Below are 19,879 nucleotides of genomic sequence, written 5' to 3' on the forward strand. Positions count from 1 at the left end.
ACAAGGTTAGTGGCTTACAACACCAATTCTCTGCCATCTATAATCCAGTTTTGAGATCCCTTCCCAGACACCTTAACGCCCACCCACATCCTGGGCCATTTGACCTCAGGAAATCACATGATAGGGTGGGGCTAGCTTTCATGGTGGGTTCACCTGAAACCTTGGCTGATTGTGACCCACACCCGTTTTCACGCCTTTGCTCATGTGATTAGGTAGAGGACAAATAGGGGGTCCACGTCCCTCTTGGGGACACTCCCACAGGGATTAAAATCTGGGACTCTCCACCATTTGACCTTAGAACTGAAGAAGCTTCTCGGATGAGAGGTGAAAGGTCTTAAAGCAACTTAAAGAAGTCCAGACACTTTTCTTCCAAGCTACTTAGACCTGGATCACTGAGACCTTTCAAAGACATACAATATATGAAACAAAGGTGAGATTTTGTGTTTGACTTAAATGTACTGTGTCAAAAGCAGAACAGAAACTGTGATGTCATATTTTTACAAAAAGAAATAACACCAGCTTTATCGCTTTATTTGCTGAAGTGAAGAGATGAATGCTTTACAGTGGCTTTTGCTGTCCATGTGCATTTGCTCCAAAGGTATGTGTGTTCTGTATAATGTATAAATTCTTATAATATACAGAGTTAAACAGTATGTGTTTTGTTTTTTTTATCTTATTTAGCCGAGGAAAAAAATTTCATTATTAAGATTTTGTCCTGTGCATTGTCTTCCTCTCATTGGTTGTTTTTGTTCTTTTCTTCATCACGTTTTGCTCTCAAATTTATTGCAGTGACTCAACCTGAAGCTTCATCTTGGACTGCTGCTGTGCCATCCTCAGTGAAAGGTCTCCTTGGATCATGTGTGGTGATCCCCTGCTCTTATAACTACCCAGATCCAAAAACCAATACCACAGGCTTTACAGGGATTTGGTACAATGACAATAATCAAGTCATCTGTCATTCTGATGCATCTCAAACTCTGGATCAGTTTCGGAATAGGACAAAGCTGCTGGGAGACCTCAGCAAGAAGATTTGTTCTCTGATGATAGATAATCTTCAAGAAAGTGATGGAGGGACTTTATATTTCCGGATTGAAATTAAAGGCTATGACCAGTACTCCTACAAAAATAACAAAGTCTCTATTTCAGTCAGTAAGTAAAATAATTTATTTTAAAAATTATTGTAAGCATGTTGTGAATCTTAGCATAACTATGTTTGTGAAAAGATAACATCAGTAATATCCAACGGATGTTTTCACTGTTTTGTTTGCAATAAAATAGGAAATATCTCTCCATTAAATAATCCCTATGCCCATCACTGTTTTTAATCTATTTTACTTTTCACAGTTAAATACTTATCAAATCAATTCACTTGATCAAAATTGAAAGCTGCATAAAACACAACATCAGCAGCTATACTGCTTAAGTGCATTTGTATTTCCAATACAGTATACTTACCATCACAACTGCATTCGGTTTATGATCATAATCTTTTTTGTTAACACAGGTCAACCCGATTTATCTGTGCAAGAGGAGGTAAAGGAGGGTGAGAATGTGTCTGCATCCTGCTCCGTGTTTCACTCCTGCCCCACATATCCACCTTCTTTCATCTGGAGTCACTCTGGAGAGCAGCAAAATCAAACACAGCAGCTTCACGAAGGCCAGTGGAACTCAACATCTACTTTGACCTTTCGCCCAAACCGCTCTGATCACAACAAGCCTTTAAAATGCAAAATAACATACCATAGAGGGCTGTACGTGGAAACATCTAAGATACTTCAAGTAAAATGTAAGTGTACTGTATCAGTTTATACTAATCAGGGCTCTAGACTAACTTTTTGACATGGGCGCACCGGTGCGCCTAACTTTAAAAATTTAGGCGTACCGGCACAAAAGTTAGGCGCACTCAAATTTTTCAACCGCATCGCTTAACACCGCAGTTTTACATGTGCACTTTCTTTGGGGGGGGGAGTCCATACAGACAATATTCATTTCTAAATTATTAACTAACTAACTTGTGCTTAAATTGCTTTGTCAATATTGTAGAAAATGTTAAACTTAATCATCATCTTGGCTCCTCTGACGACCTGTTTGCTGCTGCCTGCTGCTGAAAGGCAGTGGGGAGAGGGGACACTTGGGCAGTGCATTTATTGAAGCATATAATGTGTTTTCTGGATACACTGCTGTTTTTTCAGCATTCAAAGATTGATGGCACCGTGTCAGAGCTGGCTATGAATTTCAGATGGATCAGTCCTTAACTTAACACAAAAGTTATCAATAGTTCTTTTCATCGTTTCTTATTAGCCGCAGATACATCCACTTCTGTCAGTCCTAGGCTGTTCACTAGGGCTGGGGATCATCACTGATTTCTATAATCCATTCGATTCCAGTTCTCAAAGTCCTGATTCGATTCAATTTAGCCTCAGACAGTCAGAAATATTATAATTCGGATCATTTATCAGTACTGATACACATGAGACTTCATCAGAATTGTGAACATCACAGCAGATGCCTTTGTGTCAAAGTAACTGAGAATAAAACACAGAAAAACATGAAGGAGATTTTCCTGGTCTGGGGTTTTATAGCAGATAACCTTAAAAATATTCTGCAATATTCTGCAATTTTGCATAATTTTAAGAAGTTTAAATTTCTTCAGTATTGAACAGCAGAAATTAGGCTTTCTTGTCCGAGGTCATTTAAGTGAAAAAAGAAAAAGAAAAGAAAAAGACAGCGGCCAACAGCGCTGTAAACAACGGTAGACTGGTGGGTAATAAGCGAATGAATAATGCAGAAAACAGAGATTTGAGACAGCAGCTCAGAATCTAGCGCAAAAAAGACGGAAACACAGCGCGGACCCGACGCATCAGAATCGCTAAGCTCCGACAGCGTGTCCGTGTTCGGGCCGTGGGGTGAGAAAGCCGAGAAAGACAAAGCTGATTCTGATGCGTCGGGTCCGCTCTGTGTTTACGTCTTTGTGTGGAATCCGTTAATGAATTGATATCGCCTTATTAAACCTTTTCTCTTCCACCTGCACTTTCAACTGGACCACGGCCAATCAGAGAGGTCCCGCCCCTGACTATCTCTGATTGGTTTAGTCCACGATAGGGGCATAATGTGTGTCTGTTGTTGACCACACGGGGAGTTGCAGATTTTTTTTTTTTTTTTTTTTTTGTTACCCGAAAATATTTGGTCGCACCGGTGCGACCAAATATTTTTTTTTAGTCGCACCACTGAAAAATTTGGTCGCATTTGCGACCAAATTGGTCGCACTCTAGAGCCCTGCTAATAGCAGATAATTCTACCAGTGCAGATAATCAAATCTGTTTTAATTGTGTGTGTGTGTGTTTCCTTTTAATTTTTAGCTGTGCCAGGAAGGTTTTGTTTTTGGTAGTGGTCGTGTGGGGGTCCTTGTGTGTATAAACATGATAACTTGAAAAGTGTTGAATAATTCTGATAAAGCTTTGTAGGAGTCAACGTCAAGGTCGACTTAATGATAGACTGTTTAAAAACTTACAAAAAGCCTTGTAACCTAGAAGGTATGATAGAGTCCCAGTGTGGTTTTAAATCTTGTCACAGTGCTGAGACGGCAGAGTTTTTAATGATATTCTTTTAACTGTTGACTCAGGTTGTTCTGTTGTTTTAGTTGTTTTAGATTTGACTGCCGCATTTGACATAGTTGATCATGACATTCTTTTATCGAGACTTGAGCATAATTTCGGTCTTAAAACTGCAGTTTTATAATGGTTTAAATCATAACTATCAGAGATGTCTTTTTCTGTTGCTATTGGGAAATACTCCTCTTCCTCTGCCCTATTTGTTGTGGTGTGCCAAAAGGGTCTGTTTTGGGTCCCACTCTGTTCTCCTTATATATGCTGACTTTGGGATCTATTTTTAGGAAATAAAACATCCCCATTCACTGTTATGCTGATAACATCCAAATTTACTTCCTCTTGAGACTGGATGTCTCTGTCCCCATTTGTCTACATCAGGGGTGGCCAACTCGAGGCCTCGAGAGCTGGTGTCCTGCAGGTTTTAGATATCAGCCTGGGTCAACACACCTGAATCAAATGATTAGTTCATTACCAGGCCTCTGGAGAACTTCAAGAAATGTTGAGGAGGTAATTTAGCCATTTAAATCAGCTGTGATGGATCAAACACATCTAAAACCTGTATCCCACTAATACTTTACTGTAAAAATATGCTAAGAATTGCGCTGGGAGACACTTAAAAGAAGTGGAGGATCTATAGGTTTTGTGAGGAAAGAAAAGATGAGAGGTAAGTGTGTTAGCCTAACTATTAGCCTAAAAATCCGTCATCAGTATGAATCATGATAAAACACACCTACCATGTTTTGGGTTCCTACAACTGGTCCGTCAGGTTATTGTCTCCCCGGAAACACTTCCCTTGTGCTTTTGGAAATCTGTTTTTTCCTATTTCTGCTTTGTTTTTTCCTGTTTCAATTGTGTTTTGTGTGCTTTTGCAGCGTTTTTCTTATTGCTGGTGTTTTCTTAAGTTGCAGTCTGTTTGGCCTCTCAGGGCCACCGTGTAGCTCTTTGTGATAACAATTGTGAAAACCCGTTTTTATCAGTTATGTGAAATTGCCAGAGCGAAGCCTTATTTTCCTCCAAAAGACCTAGAAAAACTTTTTTATGCCTTCATCACCTCTGGACTGGACTACTGCAATTCTCTCTATTTGAGTCTTCAACACTCATCTCTCCATCGCTTGCAGTTAGAGCAAAATGCTGCTGCACGTCTTTTAACAGGTGTTAGAATGTATGAACACATCACTCCAGTTTTAGTAAATTTACACTGGCTCCCTGTCAAATATCGTATTGATTTTAAGATTCTTTCACTTACTTTTAAAGTTAAATGATATGGCGCCCAGTTATTTAAGCGAACTCCTCAACATGTATAACCCCAAAAGAGCACTGAGATCGTCAAGCCAGATGCTCTTACTACAGCCAAGGTCTCGATTGAAGCATAGAGGAGATCGGGCCTTTGCAGTTGCAGCGCCTAGACTCTGGAATAATCTGCCAGATGATATTCGTACTTCAGAGTCTATTCAATCTTTTTAAATTGCATCTTAAAACTCACTTTTTTAACGTTGGCCTTTAATTCAAGTTTAGTTTGAGTAGCATCAGGCTTGTTTTATGTTTGTTAATGCATTATTTGTTTTTCTATTGTTTTCTCTTGTTCTTAATTATTTGTGAAGCACTTTGGTCAACTGTGTTGCTTTTAAACATGGTATAGAAATACATTTTGATTTGATTTAGATCTTAAAGCTTTAATTTAAAGTTTGAGTACAAGTCAGATGTAAATGAGGGAGAATCTGTACACCTGAAGTTCTCCAGTGATGCTAACAGGATATGATAAATCCCCACTAATTATATTTCTTGTCCTTAAAGCTGCCCCTGACATCAAGACTTCCTCAAAGTGCTCCTCCGAGAACGGCATCATAAAGTGTGACTGTATCGTTGAGTCCGAGCCTCCCAGCATGGTCTATTTTATTCTTGGTGACAGAGTCCTGCAAAGCAGCAAAGTAGACATAAATGGCTCTGTTACTACTGGGACTCTGCAGACAGACTTTGGGTCCTTCAGGCGTGTGCAGTGCCTGGCAAACAACATGCTGGGATATGACAACATCTTACTCTCTTTACCTGTTAATGGTAAGAAAGACTTATGATGCACTGATCTCTCTGTTTTTACATGGCAAAAACACTCATTATGGTTTCTATCTGGACAGTCAACATGCAGAATATTCTTATCTCGTCTGGAGCAGGTGTGATTTTGCTGATTATTCTGATAGGAAGTGGAGTGGGAGTTGTTAAAAAATGGTAAGTTGATATGAACATAATCATTGAAAATAAGTGTTTGTTATTATTGCATCATTTGTGAAATAATAGTCATAATTAAGACCAAATGAACACCAGAATGTATGTGTGTGTGTGCACATCTATCTATCCATCTATCTATCTAGTCTTTTTGGTCAGATGCTGTGACAAGTGTCAGTTTCCTTTCTCATTTAATTAAAAACATTTTACTGCCAGCAGGGGGAGATCAAGAGACACAACAACCACTAACTTGAGCACCATGATGTCAGACAGACCTGTGGGGTTCCCTCATAGTGCCCCACCAAAAAGGTTTTACGTCTTCACTTCTGTTTGAAAACAAACAAATCTTACTGATGATTAAATATGATTTAAGAAGATATGCAATTAGATTTAATCTTTACCTCTTGCATTCTTTCTCCAGAAAAAACAGCTGTAAGGACATCCCTTGCCCTGACATGCACAACAACTCTCCTGTCTATGGCAACGTAGGGATAAGTAATGTTTTCTTCATTAGTTCATTCATTTTGTGCATGCATGAAAAGGGGGAGTGAATTAATCTTGTTTCTCTGTGCAGACTGACTGCGATGAGTCAATATACAACAATGTGTAGCATGTGGAAAACCAGCTGCAGTCCATGTTTGTGTCTTCTGATATGAATCAAGAAAAACATCCTTGCGCAACTTTATTGCATATTTCTATCATAGGTTTTTCACACTTTCTTTGGAAAATAGAGTAAGTAAATAGTATTTGTTAAAATGCTCTTGTTAATCTCATCTGATTTGAGACAACATTTCCTTTGGCTTATCAAATGATATTCTTTAAAAAATTACCAATAACGTATTGTAAAATTCTTTAAGTTGCTAGGTTGCAAAGGTTGCAGATTTTAAAAAATTCAATCGCCGAATTATTATTATGAAGTATATAACATATGACATTCTTTTTTTCACAAATGTGTAATTCACATTTGTACATTCTTACTGTAGATTTTTACAAACCTACAGTAAGAATGTACTCATGTTCAAAATTATCGCAACATATTGTCTGATTAAATTATGTATAAACTTGTCAAATTATTAAAAATGTTTTGAAACTGTGTTGTTCATTATTTATACTCAATATCATTTTTCTTTATTATTACCTTTGTTAAGAGCTGTTATGGGTTATCAAATACAACATCAGTCAAGTTATATGATATTGGTCTATCAGCACAGGTCTAGTTGAAGGATGTTTGACCTTCATGGGGTAAGGGTATTTGTGGAGAATAACTATAGAGTAGTCCTGGGCATTTATGCAAAATGAAATAAAGAACAAAAAAAGTGTGTTATTCAACCATATTTCATGTCTTACACAATCGTTTACACAGTGATGTTTCAAAATAAAAAATAAAAAAAACTACCATCAGAATTGTTCATGTATGTTTTTGCTTCATGAAGCCATGTTACACATTCTATGCTAATTTCCTTCTGTTTCCTAGGACCAGTGCAATTTACTCAAGGCCTGTTTTATATTTTGATACATGACCAAAGTTCTTGCAATTCAATTTCAAGAAGTGCAACACGAGTGAGACTAATTGGTAATCAGGTCTGGATTTTGAAGGCCAGCATGCCAAGGTGAACAAATGTAGTAAATGCTGCTTTGAAAAACTGATTTTGAATATTTGATCAATACTAGTGGAATTGCTCAGATTTTATTAGTTTGATCTTTCTGTTGTTAGAAATGTGTGGAAAAAGTTTAATTCGAAGACTTACAACAATCATCTGGGCCAGAGACAGCTTGCTTTCAACTCAAGTTAACACAGACCTTTATATCAAAGATATTTAAACAGACTGTGACTCAGTAGTCAATGAAAATATTAATACTGGTCAGAAGATGGGGCTGTTAACCAAAATTTAAATGTAGCAGTTCCTGAAAAGGTTCAGCAAAAAATTTGAATTTCAAATATTAAAAAACATGAACATGCAACAATAGATAAACTGAAATATGGTTTATTCTTCATTAAACATTACAAAGCACAAAATAAAACCAAGAAAAACATGCTCAAAAGTCACAGAGTAAAGCATGTGTGTGAAAAAAAAGGAAAAAAAAGTGATTAATATTTGAAGTCATATGAAGGTGATGTAAACTAACGGACATCATCAGTCCAGAAAACAACTGTTTTTTGTTTTGTTTTGTTTTCATGACATGGTGTGTTGTGCAACTACATTTTAATTTGAAACTGAAAACATCAGAAATTAACACCACAACTTTCAGGAATTCAGGAAGCTGGAAATCAGAGTTAAGGGGAAGAAGAACACTATGAAGAATAGTACAAAAAGTTAAGTAAAAAAAAAAAAAAATCCTTTTTTGTTTAAATTTTTTTCTGATATTTTCATATTCTAGATACATATTTAAGCATTTTTTATTCATCTTTAGGCATGAAAAGAATATTTTTGAACTTCATTTTTTAAACATGTACTTTTAAAAGAGTTTTTTACATGTCGACTTAGGTGGACAATTTATGTGTACTCTATAGTGAGACATCAATGTCCAATGTAGTGGTTTATGTGCAAGTATACCATCGACACTGACACAAATACAAGAAAATAGCCCTTGAATAGCTGTCCACTGTAGTGACCACTATGCCTGAAAGGGTTAAACATACCTGATTATATTCTGATCAGTATTAAGCAATTAAGCATAACTGACTATCAGAAAAAATACCTAATACCATTTCTCTTATTCACAATCACGTATAATGATGAGTTGTTTCACGGTACTGGGTCATGTGACCCAGTGTTTTTGAGTTTCATTGTATTTTGTTATTCATTTGTGTTCTAGTTTCAGTTTAGCTTATCTAGTTAATTTCTGCCATTTTAGTCCTTCGTTTTTTAGATCCTTTTGTGTCATCTCCCGCTGTAGTAAGTCTCCCTGGTTCGTGTGTCTACCTATCATGGTTCTTGTCTGTGTGGTTCTTGTTGTCAAGTTCATGGCATGTCCGCGTCTCGTCATGTTTCCTGTTTATTCTGAAAGTCTTGTTTCCATGTCTGGGTGGGGTGGCTGTGGCTCAGGTGGTAGAGCAGATCAGCTATTAATTGGAAGGTTGGTGGTTCAATCATTGGCTTCCCCAGTCTGCATGCCAAATATCCTTGGGCAAGATACTAACCCCAAGTTGCCCTCCGATGTGTTCATTGGAGTGTGAATGTGTGACTGGCACTACTACCTTCTAGGTATCCTATGGAAGATTCTCATTGTATCACTACATGCAACACGCAGCTTCTGCATGCTACAGTGATTGTAAGATGACCACAAGGGGGCAGTACATAGCGGTGTGCAATACGTTTCAAAGCATGGGCGGCAATGGTATTTGCCTGCACATAGAGCTTACAGTGCTGCCTGTATCATCATCATTAATTTCATCAGTAATAAAGCATGGATCGTATCTTTTTAATCAGACTTACACTTTATTTACATATTCGATTAAAAATAAATATGATTTACTATTAGCTAAAACATACAGATAAACTTTTGATAAATATTTGCAGCTCTGGAGGCCAGTATCACTGAATTGGAGAGTTTGCTTCAAACCCTTGAAAAACCCCTAGCTAGCCAGGCCCCTGTAGCTGAATGTAACGCTTGCTGTCCCCTGGCAAACTGTCCCAAGCATCCGGGGAAACAGGATCGCTGGGTGACGGTGATGAGGAAGCATAATCTTAAACAGAAGCCCCAGATGCAGCACCAACATGTTCATGTGTCTTCCCCACTGGGCGACACACCAGCCAAGGATTAAATTCTAGTAATTGGCGATTCTGTTCTGAGACGTGAAGCTAGAAACACCAGCAACCATAGCCAATTGTCTTCCAGAGGCCAGAGCCTTCAATGCACATATTAGATTCAAACCACAAACTATATCACTCTTTCACAACAAATAATAACACACACAAGTTGTTTCAATGGTAACAAACTATATTAATTATAGACAATGCTGTTTATCAACAGTGAAGGCATGGATGGTAACAGATTAACACAGGTGAAACTGCCCCTGACTAGATCGTGCAGAGTAAAAACACAAAACAACCACTCGAGGGCAATCTGCAGAACAGAAAATACCTAATTCCATCATACTGAGGGAAATTTAAAACTGCTGGCTAAGGGTAAATGTAAATTCACTAAAATCATGATTCCCAGCAGTAATGGCACCTGGTTACATTAATCAGAGGACACTGAAATCAATATTGAAAGGGTGTGTAACTTTGCCAAAACAATGTAGTTTTTTCTGGTCCCCTCCCCAATCGGACCACGAATGACAAGTTTAGCTGCATGTTCTCCTTAAATTGCTGTCTGTCTGAGTGGTGTCCCACAAATGATGTGGGCTTGATAGATAATTGGGAAACTTTCTGGAGGAAACCTGGTCTTATTAGGAGAGACTGCATCCATCCCACTTTGGATAGAGCAGGTCTCATGTTTAGAAATCTGGCCAAATTTATCAAAAACCCCTAAACGTGACTATCCAGAGTTGAGACGAGGAAGCAGAGTTGCAGTCAGTAGCGGTTTTAGATACGGGCGACACGGGCGGTTGCCCGGGGCGGCATCGTGGTGGGGGGCGGCATCACGGGCATCGGCAAAAAAAAATAAAAAATTGCTCGTACTCATGCTGCCCCGACATCATGCCAGCGCATATTGGGGATGGCATAGGCACCGATCGGTTTTCTATCGCCCATTTGCTGGGAGTAAGGGCGCCCTCCGTTTGCGAGGTGCGCCTGCTGCTTATGCACAGGGAGGAGAGGGCGGGCGGCGGGGATTCTCTGGCTGGCTGGAGCAGCATCTAATAACCAACTCGCAAAATAAAACAAAATAAAAACAAACCAACAACACGAAAACACCAGACATTATGATAAAGACTTATAATTTGCACCGATGTTTTTCTATATTTCCCTCGGGATGAATAAAGCATAATCAATCAATCAATCAATCAGTACACGAAAAGTGAGCGCGAGAGCCCTCGGTGCGCCTGCTCGCTGCTGAAGTCAAAGTAAACTTTATTGTCATCTCCGCTACATACAGTTCAGTATATAGAGAGCGAGACGACGAGGCTCCAGTTACAGCAGTGCAAGTAAAGCGAACAATAAATATTTAAGAGTAAGAAAATAAATATACACTTTAGGACTCGGGGTAAAGGGATCAATAACAATTTAAAATGTATATTTTATATTTTGTTGATTTAAAGTCTCACACACAACCCGTTTTAAAGTTTAAAAAGAGAAAAGAAGAGAGTGTAGCGACTTCCACAGTCGCTAGAGGCCGGGGACTGAGCCTGCCTATTTGCCTGACGCTGTCAACTTTACGCAATAATGCGAGAGGTGGAATTGCTTGCTTGTTTATTAAAGTGCTTGAAAAGTTTACAGAGCAATGTGATCGGCTCGCGATTCAAACTCTTAAAACATCACAGCTCTAATGCAACAAGAGGAAACTCGTTGTGCTGCGGTCAACAAAAACTACGGCTACCCAGCCCTCCTCTGTCAAAATCAAACCAGTGAATGACAGACTGACAACGCCCTCCTAATGTCACCGCTACCACCCACGTGACTCCTGTTACACATCACCATAGCAACCAAACAAATGAAAACCCAGTGATCATTAAAATTCAATATTTAATTATGGCTCCTACAAGGAGAAACGAGCAAAAGATACAGGTAAGCAGATGTGTCATTGGATAAAGGCAGGTCATGTATCCTAAAACTTTCAGAATACTTTCTTAATTATGTGGGTTACAGCTCCTCCAAGAAGAAATGGTAAAAATAGTTACAGTAACAGACTAAACTCCAAACAATATATACAATAATATAATATTAATATAATATTAATTAGTCATTGTCAATTGTTGATTTGTCCTGTTCTCATTGTATGACGAATTATGATGTCTGTTTAGTAGCCGTTTGCATACTATATTTTCTCTGTCTTCATGTGTGTGTGTGTGTGTGTGTGTGGGGGGGGGCGCCAGAGGGAGTGTTCGCCCAGGGCGCCAAACAGGCTAGGACCGCCACTGGTTGCAGTCTTACATGCCTCTCTGCAGCTTCTCTCGTCCTGTTATCCCCCAGAACCCCATCCCCTTAGAGACTGTGTCAGCTCCCGAATAGACAAGAAACAAACTAAAAACCTGCAAAAAATGACTGAAACACAAGAAATGACAATGAAAGAGCAATACAGTACATGTGGTCAGGTCTGTCGTGCCCCAATCCTGGTTTCGGCACCACTGTAAACAAATGCACGACAGTCCCGACCACACGTTCACACTTTTCAGTACACTTCTTTATTGCGGCTGTCGACTTACACGCGCGGCTGCAGTTTTTCGGCAGATGCAGCGGATGCCCATATTATTAACATGACTGCCGTGAATTTCTTTGTTCGGCTTTAAAAGTGATTCCAATGCTAAACATGACTTCCACATGACTTTTCTGCCAGGTAACTTGCGCCCCACCTGTCAGAACTCTGCCTCCCACCAGTGGGGCGCGCCACACACTTTGAGAATTACTGGCATAACCAAACAGAAAAAGTTTATAACATTTCATAGTTAGCATCAAAGTAGTGGCTTTAAAAAGTTAAAGAAGAAAGTAAAAGCAGAAGAAAATGCACATTTAAATAAGCACCATAGTATGACATTACTCTACAGTATATGTGAAAAAGGTGAGATTGAGTGTTTGATCAAATTGAAGCAATGAGCATTAAAAGGAGAGTAGAAACCACACAAGTCAAGTTTCTCCAAAAAGAACTAAAAGCAGCTTTTCGAATATTCACTGCTGTATTTGATGATGTGGCAGTGAGAAGAAGAGGAGATGAATACTCTACAGTGGGTTTTGTTCTTCGTGTGCATTTGCACTAAAGGTATATGAGTTCTGTATATTGTATGATTTCTTGTATTAAACAGTCAGTGTTTTTTGTTGGGTTTTTTGTTGTTGTTGTTGGGTGGTTGTATCTTAATCTCAAAGGCAAATAATTCTTTTTTTCCTTTCCCATTGTCACAGGGTTTTATTTTGTATTTTGGAGGTTATCTTGTTATGCTGGTGATTATAAGTTAGTGTGTTATTTTTATTTAGGTTTTAGTGGAGGTTAAGGTTAGCCATTACTTATCATCTGTGTCCTTATTTTCTGTGTTTGGTTTCTTGTCTAGTCTGTCATGTGTTTCAGGTCTGTTAAGCTCATGGTGTAATGTCTAAGTCTCCATGTTTCCTGTTTTATTTTGAAAGAGGTCATGTGTTCTGTGTTCATTGTTGTAGTTTCACTTTACCTGGTGGCGTTGCCATGCTAATTTGTATCAGCTGTATCCCCAATTGTTTCCCGTCCCCTGGTCACGTATTTAGTCCGTGTGCCTTCCTTTGTTCATTGTCATGTCGTCTGTGCTACGAACCCCACGTCACATCACAGTTATCCTGGCCGTGATCCTAGTTATTCTCAGAGTTAAAGTCATAGTTCTAAGTTATGGTTATTGTTTTGTTATAGAGTCATAGTTGCAGTTTTTTTCAGTTCTCTCACAGTTTAGTCTTCTTAGTATATGTTTTGGTTTTCCCTCATTCTGCCTTGTTTCATGCTTGTGAGTATCAGCTCCAAAATAAAGGCTCGCCTTGTGTTCAAGTTTAGTTTTGTCTTCTCGCCTTTGTCCACACCTGGGTCCTCAGTCAACGTGAAGTGATATATTTAATCTCTCTTCTTCTCGATTGGTGTTTCTGTTTTTGTACTTCATTTCATCTCATTTTACTGTCAAATTAATTACAGTTACTCAAAGTGAAGCTTCATCTTGGACTGTAAAGGTGCCATCCTCAGTGAAAGGTCTCCTTGGCTCATGTGTGGTGACCCCTTGCTCTTATAACTACCTGCAATGTTTGTGTCGTCTGATATGAATCACGAAAAACATCCTTGTGCAAGTTTATCACATATTTCTTCAATTTTTTTCTTTCTCATTTAAACGTCCTCAGTTTCCAGGTTTATCCAATATTTCTGTCATTGGTAATATGCTGTAAAAATGATGATGACCCGGTTATAAATATGTTTGACATCTATTTTGTTCATTATTTGTGTTCAGTAATATTGTTTTATTTTATGTTTTGTTTTTTTGTTTTTTTATGGGTTGCTGTGGGTAATCAAATACCACAGTAGTCAAACTGCATAATGATGGTCTTTGAGCAAACATCACACTAAAGGACACTGGGAACTTTTGACCATGCTTTTATCACAAATGTGCATATCAATAGCCCACGGAAGGAAATTTTGTAGAGCTTTTTCTGGAGCTCAATATGGGATAAGTGTAGATACAGTGAACAACAATACATGACGACACTCTTCTTCTTTGCACCAATGAACAGATACCTGTCCCACTGTGAGGCTGATGCCCTTCTATAACCCTGCCCACCTCTGCTTGTGTAACGACCTCTGTGCTGCTATCTCCTCCTCCACTTTTGAAACTGTGTTTGAAGACGCTCCAAACCTTCTCATGACGGCACCTATGGGTGTGCCACGCTGGAAAAGCTGTATGTTGGCTTAATGGACTGCAGGTACTTCATCCTGCCAGCAGTGACGAGGGTGCCAACAAAAAGTTTCAACAGGTACAACATGAGTAAGACTAGATGGTAGTCGGTGTGTTGGATTTTGTACACATGTGAACAAAGTGCACTAAATGATGCAATTTGTGTTCAGAAATATGAAAATTTGGTTTAGAATATCTGAGTGAGACCAAAGGAATTGTGGAACCGAATTTAGCAGTTTGGAGTCATGTTGATGATACATGAAAGTCTCTTTTTTAGAACTGTGTGCTAAATTTCACCTTTTGTGTGTCAACAATGGGAAGTCTTCATTGATTAACATTTCAGCTAGAATGTGACGCTGCTGCTTATATTAGAGTGGAGGTGATTCTAAAAAAAAAATACAATCATCTGTAGCACAATATTAAAACATATTCACAATATAATCAATATAATTTGCAACCAAAGGTCAGAATGGGAATAAGTTGCAGCAAAGGGCAGTCAGGGTATGGCTAAATGGAGGCTGTGGCTAATGCAGGATTATGTGACTGAGGCTAAGAACAGTGAACAATCTTGCAAGAACAATAGAAGTTAAGCCTGAACACTAGTTTCTCACTTTAATTCGCAAACTAGCCAAGTAGTGCATCAACATGAGGCACATATGTGAAATGGTTTGTGTAGGAAGATGGATGGGAGGCATGTGTGAACAACACAGAGTTCATATGCAAAGAGATTCTCTCGGCATAAACACTGAGGAGGAACTGAAACCAGATAAGCTGGATCACCTTTTTTTCTTCCTTTTTTTTAAATGAGCTCAAAGATAAAATGTCTTTCTTTTGGCAATGTGCATGTCCAGTGAAATAATTCTATAAACTACAATATTTTAATTGCTTCAGGCTTATCCTGGTAATAAAAAGTTCAGATAAAAGCAGAAATAGAACATCGTGTGACTTTATTAGCTGCAGACTTTGTTCAAGTATAGTTAACCCAGTCATGGCAGTATCACACCAATGTGTGTCTCTTACATGTCACCACTACTGCTGAGCAGAAACAAACAAACAAATGAGCAGAACATGAGAGATAAATGTGTTACCACAATTTTTTTTTTTTTTTTTTTTTTTGCAAAGATAAAGAACAAAATCTAAACATTTTTTCACAAAAGTTGAAAGTAGCCTTAACTTTGAGCTACAGTCCAATAAACTCTAAAGCCAAGTTCAAAGTAAGTTCATGCGAGAGGTGAGGAGGAGCCAGAGCAGTAAGAATGAGAAGTAGTCAGAGAGAAGGAATGGCATGATTGTGGAGGTGAGCCTAGGGACTTTGAATATTAGGACTATGACTAGTAAATGAATCTAGCTGGCTGATATGATGGACAGGAGGAAAATAGATATATAGTGCATGAAAAACAACAGATGGAAGGGAAGCAATAGAGATAGTGGATATACTGGACAAAGGATGTTGAAGCAGGAGTAAAAGAGGAAGACTGTAATGCATGTAGTGAAGGAGGAAAGTAAAGGATGAGATGAGATGGGGGCAGATGAGCTGTCTGTTGGGGAGACCCCTAAAGAGTGCAGCCAAAATAATAATAATAATAGGACACTGTAGTGTCTCGAGTTTTGGAGAAATAAAGGCACATGTACATTCTTTTTATTAGCCTCGTCCAACACATGTAACTAATCTTTTCAAGTGCTTTGTATAAGAAGAAAGACAGATAAACACAAAATACAAGCACCTGTTTTTCTGCACCATTATTATAGCATCTTTAGAGGTCATGACAAACGGCACATTTCTTTTGCCTTCGTGCTTGATTAGCAAAGCAGGTGATGTCAGTTGTTTTACTGTTTAGAAAATGTTAAAGAAAAAAAAGAAAGTAAAAAAAAGAATAACCCAAATTGGAGCCACATAAGTAAAAAAATAAAATAAAAATGAATGCACAATGTTAGTGGTGGTGGTCTAGACTTAACAGCATGCCTAATATACCTCACAAAATTTGCACTGGAGAAATTTAGCATAACCAAATGGAGGAAAAGTTTATAATTGTCAGCATGAATCTAATAGCTACCTGCCTGAGATCTTTAAGAGAATAAAGATGGAAGCAAAAGCAGCAGATAGGCCCACCCCGCGATAAAGCCACAATAGTGATCTCACAGAAAAATATTTAGATACTAATTTGCAAATTCAAAAATACTGAAAATAATGTAATTCATCTGCACTCTGCAGCATATGAGACAAAAGAGAGATTTTGTTTGTGATAAAGTGGATGCAGTGAATATTAAAAGCAGAATGTAAACCGTACAAGTCACCTTTTATCTGAAGGAAATAAAAGCAGCCACACCATGTTTGTTACTTCATTTGCTTGCCTGTCACTGAGAATGAAAGATGGTATTGCAATGGTCTTTGCTCTTCATGTGCATTTACTTTAAAGCTAAGGCTAGTGAATATATTTAGGAGTCATCTTCTCATGAGATGTAGACTTAAACAGTCTGTTTTTGTCCTGTTCATAGGTCTTGTCCAAAATATTTTCAGTATTAGTTCAGCTTTTCTGTATTTTGCCAATCATGTAGGCTCTTCTTGTCTTATTGGCTGTTTTATTTCTGTGTTTCACTTTATCATATTTCATTGTGCACTTTATCACAGATCCCCAAACAGAAAGCTCATCTTAGACAGTTGATGTGCCATTCTCAGTGAAAGGTCTTTTGGGTTGATTAGTTGTGATTCTCTGCTCATATAACTACCAGAACCAGAGGGGAAGGTCAGAAAACTCAGAGGGATTTGTAAAAATGTCCATAATCAAGTCATCTAAAACTCTGGAACTGAGAAAGGTGCTGGGAGACCTCAACAACTGTGTTTTTCATCATGTTTGATGTTTGACTTGTTTGGCATTTCTGAGTATTTTAGTTTTAGTGAAACAGCTCTGTGTCATGGCTGTGTGCGGGCAAGCAGGAAAAAGGACCCAAAATGCAGACTGGTGGAGGCGGAATTAAGCTCAAAATCCACTGCTTTATTGCAGGCATAAATTAGGAAATGGAACAGAACGATGAGGGCATGAAACTGAACTACATAGGCCAGAATGAGGGTACGGCGCGACAAAGAGCAGGAGCAGACACAGACATTAAATGCAAGAGGAAAGCAGGGCAAAAGGAAAACACCTGGAAGACGCAGCTGACATCAATTAGCAGACAGAACAGGGAGACACCAAACTAGAAACGCTAACGTAGGGCACAGACTGTCAAAGCAAAGCAGGAAACAAACTGCCACAGAACAAAACCAATACTAAACACTAGAAATCTCAAACTACAAGAAAATCATAAAATAAAAATACACAAAACACTGGGTCACCGACCCAGGACCGTGACAGTCTGATCCAAGGCATTTATACTGATGCCATTTTGCATTCATTTGATTTACTTTAAATCATACATGAAAAAAGTGAATTTCTATACAGATCTTTACAGATTTGGGCAAAATGTGCTCTCTTTCTAGTCCCTGCCAGTACTCTTGCGGCCGCAAAGTTTCTGAATTGCAAAATATGTTTCATAACTACCTTATTATTTTTGTCTTATTACATGTCACATAACAACACCTCTTTCTAAGAATATTATTTAAGAATATATATGTATCAAATTTTTTAACTGCATTTTAACGTAAACATTTGGAGAAATAAAACGGTTGATCACTTATCATCCACCATAGATGATACACTAAAACATGTGTTTTTAGTGCAGACACACTCTGTGACGTCCACTCAAACCAAACAATCACAAAACCCCTTTGGGCTTCACAAATAGCAAAGCTATCTGTTTTAAGATTCACTTTAAGTAGTTTAAACACGATATATACCCCAAATGCTAAATTAAAACCTTCAATTAATTTACTGTGTAGAGTAAGAAGTTGTACTTAGATCATGCACTGGGTTCATATTAGAAGAATAATGGAGCTTTGTGCCTCCTTCCCCCCTCTGTGTCGCACTGTGCAGTTTAAAGGCTTGTTGAAATCGGTGGCTAAAGGCGGAAAGGTCAGAGTTGACACTGTTTGCCAGTTCCATGCATTCACTTTCTTCGACTGGCTTTTGATGACTCCAGTGTGACTCCAGGAGAATTGAGGAGGAATAGATGGGCAGGAGTGAAAAACAGAGCAGGTGGCATATACCTGATCATTCACCTCCACAGACAGAGTTGGCGGTGGGGGGTTGCCTGCAGAGTTGTAATATGATACCACTATTACTCAAAAAAGAACAACTTTTTTTTTAAATTTGCATTTTCTTTATAATTACTTTATAAATTACTTACGTATAACATCAATGGACACAGAGTTTTGTGTGTATGAGAAGCTTTTGTATTGTGGCATTTCAATCCTGAAGTAAAAAGGTCCGACATCAGTGCTCCGGACACTATCCAGTAGCATCGTGCAGTTCCGTGTTCTCAGTTTTGCCAGAAATTGAGTTCGTTTTTTGTACTCCACAGGCAGTTTCCATTTTTGGATAGAGGTTGCCAAAACCTTGTTCCCTTTCTTCCAGAATCCTAACCAGCTGTTTATGATCTTTTTGGAGCTAGGTCTGGGGTAATTATAGGTGCAGGGAATAACCACACAGGAGCCCTGCACAGCTGGAATGGTTGATGGTACGAGTGCCATCCACTGACTTTTGGCTGACTGGACATCATGAATCACTAATAAAAAAGATAGCATTGAATTACTTTCATATGTAGAAGGTAATGTGCTGTGCCACCACATTAAAGTTAGATACTCACCAAAAAACATCAGAAATGAAAGGAACAACTTTAGTTTCATCACTGATGAGAACCTGAAAATAAAAGAGTTAAAAAGCATAAAGGAGTGAGGAAAAAAATACACATAGGTGTATTAAAAACAGATTTCCACTGCTGTACTTTTTGCAAATATTTCATTCACTCACCTCTGAATCCGTTTTAATCACTGACTGATCTTCACTTGTAGTCCTTGTGAGATTTGGAGTCGTGTGAGATTTGGATGCCATATTTGTAGTCTAGTTTTACGCTCAAAAGCTGTGTTACCATTTTTGTATTTTGATTGCTTATACCATGTGTTTACCAGCAGATGCCTTTGATACCGAGAAAGTTGCAATATGTGGCCAGCAGTCTGGCATTTAACTTGTTACATTTTGGTTAGTCTTTTTGCAGGCAAATGAACATTTCAGAGAACGCTGAGACCCAGGAGTGCACAAAAGCTACAGTTTCATGAAAAATAGCATGTGACAAATTACAAAGATGTGCATACAAACACATGTTGTTTAAAAAAAGGCTCTCATGTGATGTTACTGCAGGCCTTTTTAAAACTAAACTGAAAGCCTCTTACATAAAAGCTGCATAATGATGTAATGAACTGTTCATTTATAATGTTACCACATGTAAATGTGGTATTGGAAAAGATAAATTTACCACATTTAAATCAGAGGAAGTAAGCGTTTCTTGTCCTAGCCTTCTTTGTTGTATGCATTGTGTTACATTTTTAAGTCAACATTCCACATAATATAACTTTCTCATAGAAGATGTAGAATGTTTCTTTATTGTAAGTATTTTTCATTGATGG

General features: G+C 38.3%; 1 protein-coding gene across 2 annotated transcripts; it reads left to right on the plus strand.

Moving 5' to 3' along the window:
- Nucleotides 1–359: 359 nt before the first annotated feature.
- On the plus strand, nt 360–7,188 carry LOC116335438 (myelin-associated glycoprotein-like). Of its 2 annotated transcripts, none has more exons than XM_039619072.1 (9): nt 360–430; nt 543–598; nt 790–1,149; nt 1,505–1,786; nt 5,403–5,663; nt 5,777–5,831; nt 6,045–6,137; nt 6,250–6,313; nt 6,403–7,188. In XM_039619072.1, the coding sequence occupies exons 1-9, from the start codon at nt 420–422 to the stop codon at nt 6,436–6,438; spliced, it is 1,218 nt and encodes a 405-aa protein (XP_039475006.1). In that variant the 5' UTR covers nt 360–419; the 3' UTR covers nt 6,439–7,188. The 2 variants fall into 2 exon arrangements, with proteins under 2 accessions (XP_039475006.1, XP_039475005.1); XM_039619071.1 differs by having other exon boundaries at nt 364–430; nt 5,741–5,831.
- The last annotated feature ends 12,691 nt before the right edge of the window (nt 7,189–19,879 follow it).

This window comes from Oreochromis aureus, linkage group 11 (assembly GCF_013358895.1).
Source record: "Oreochromis aureus strain Israel breed Guangdong linkage group 11, ZZ_aureus, whole genome shotgun sequence".
Classification (NCBI taxonomy): Eukaryota; Metazoa; Chordata; class Actinopteri; order Cichliformes; family Cichlidae; genus Oreochromis; species Oreochromis aureus.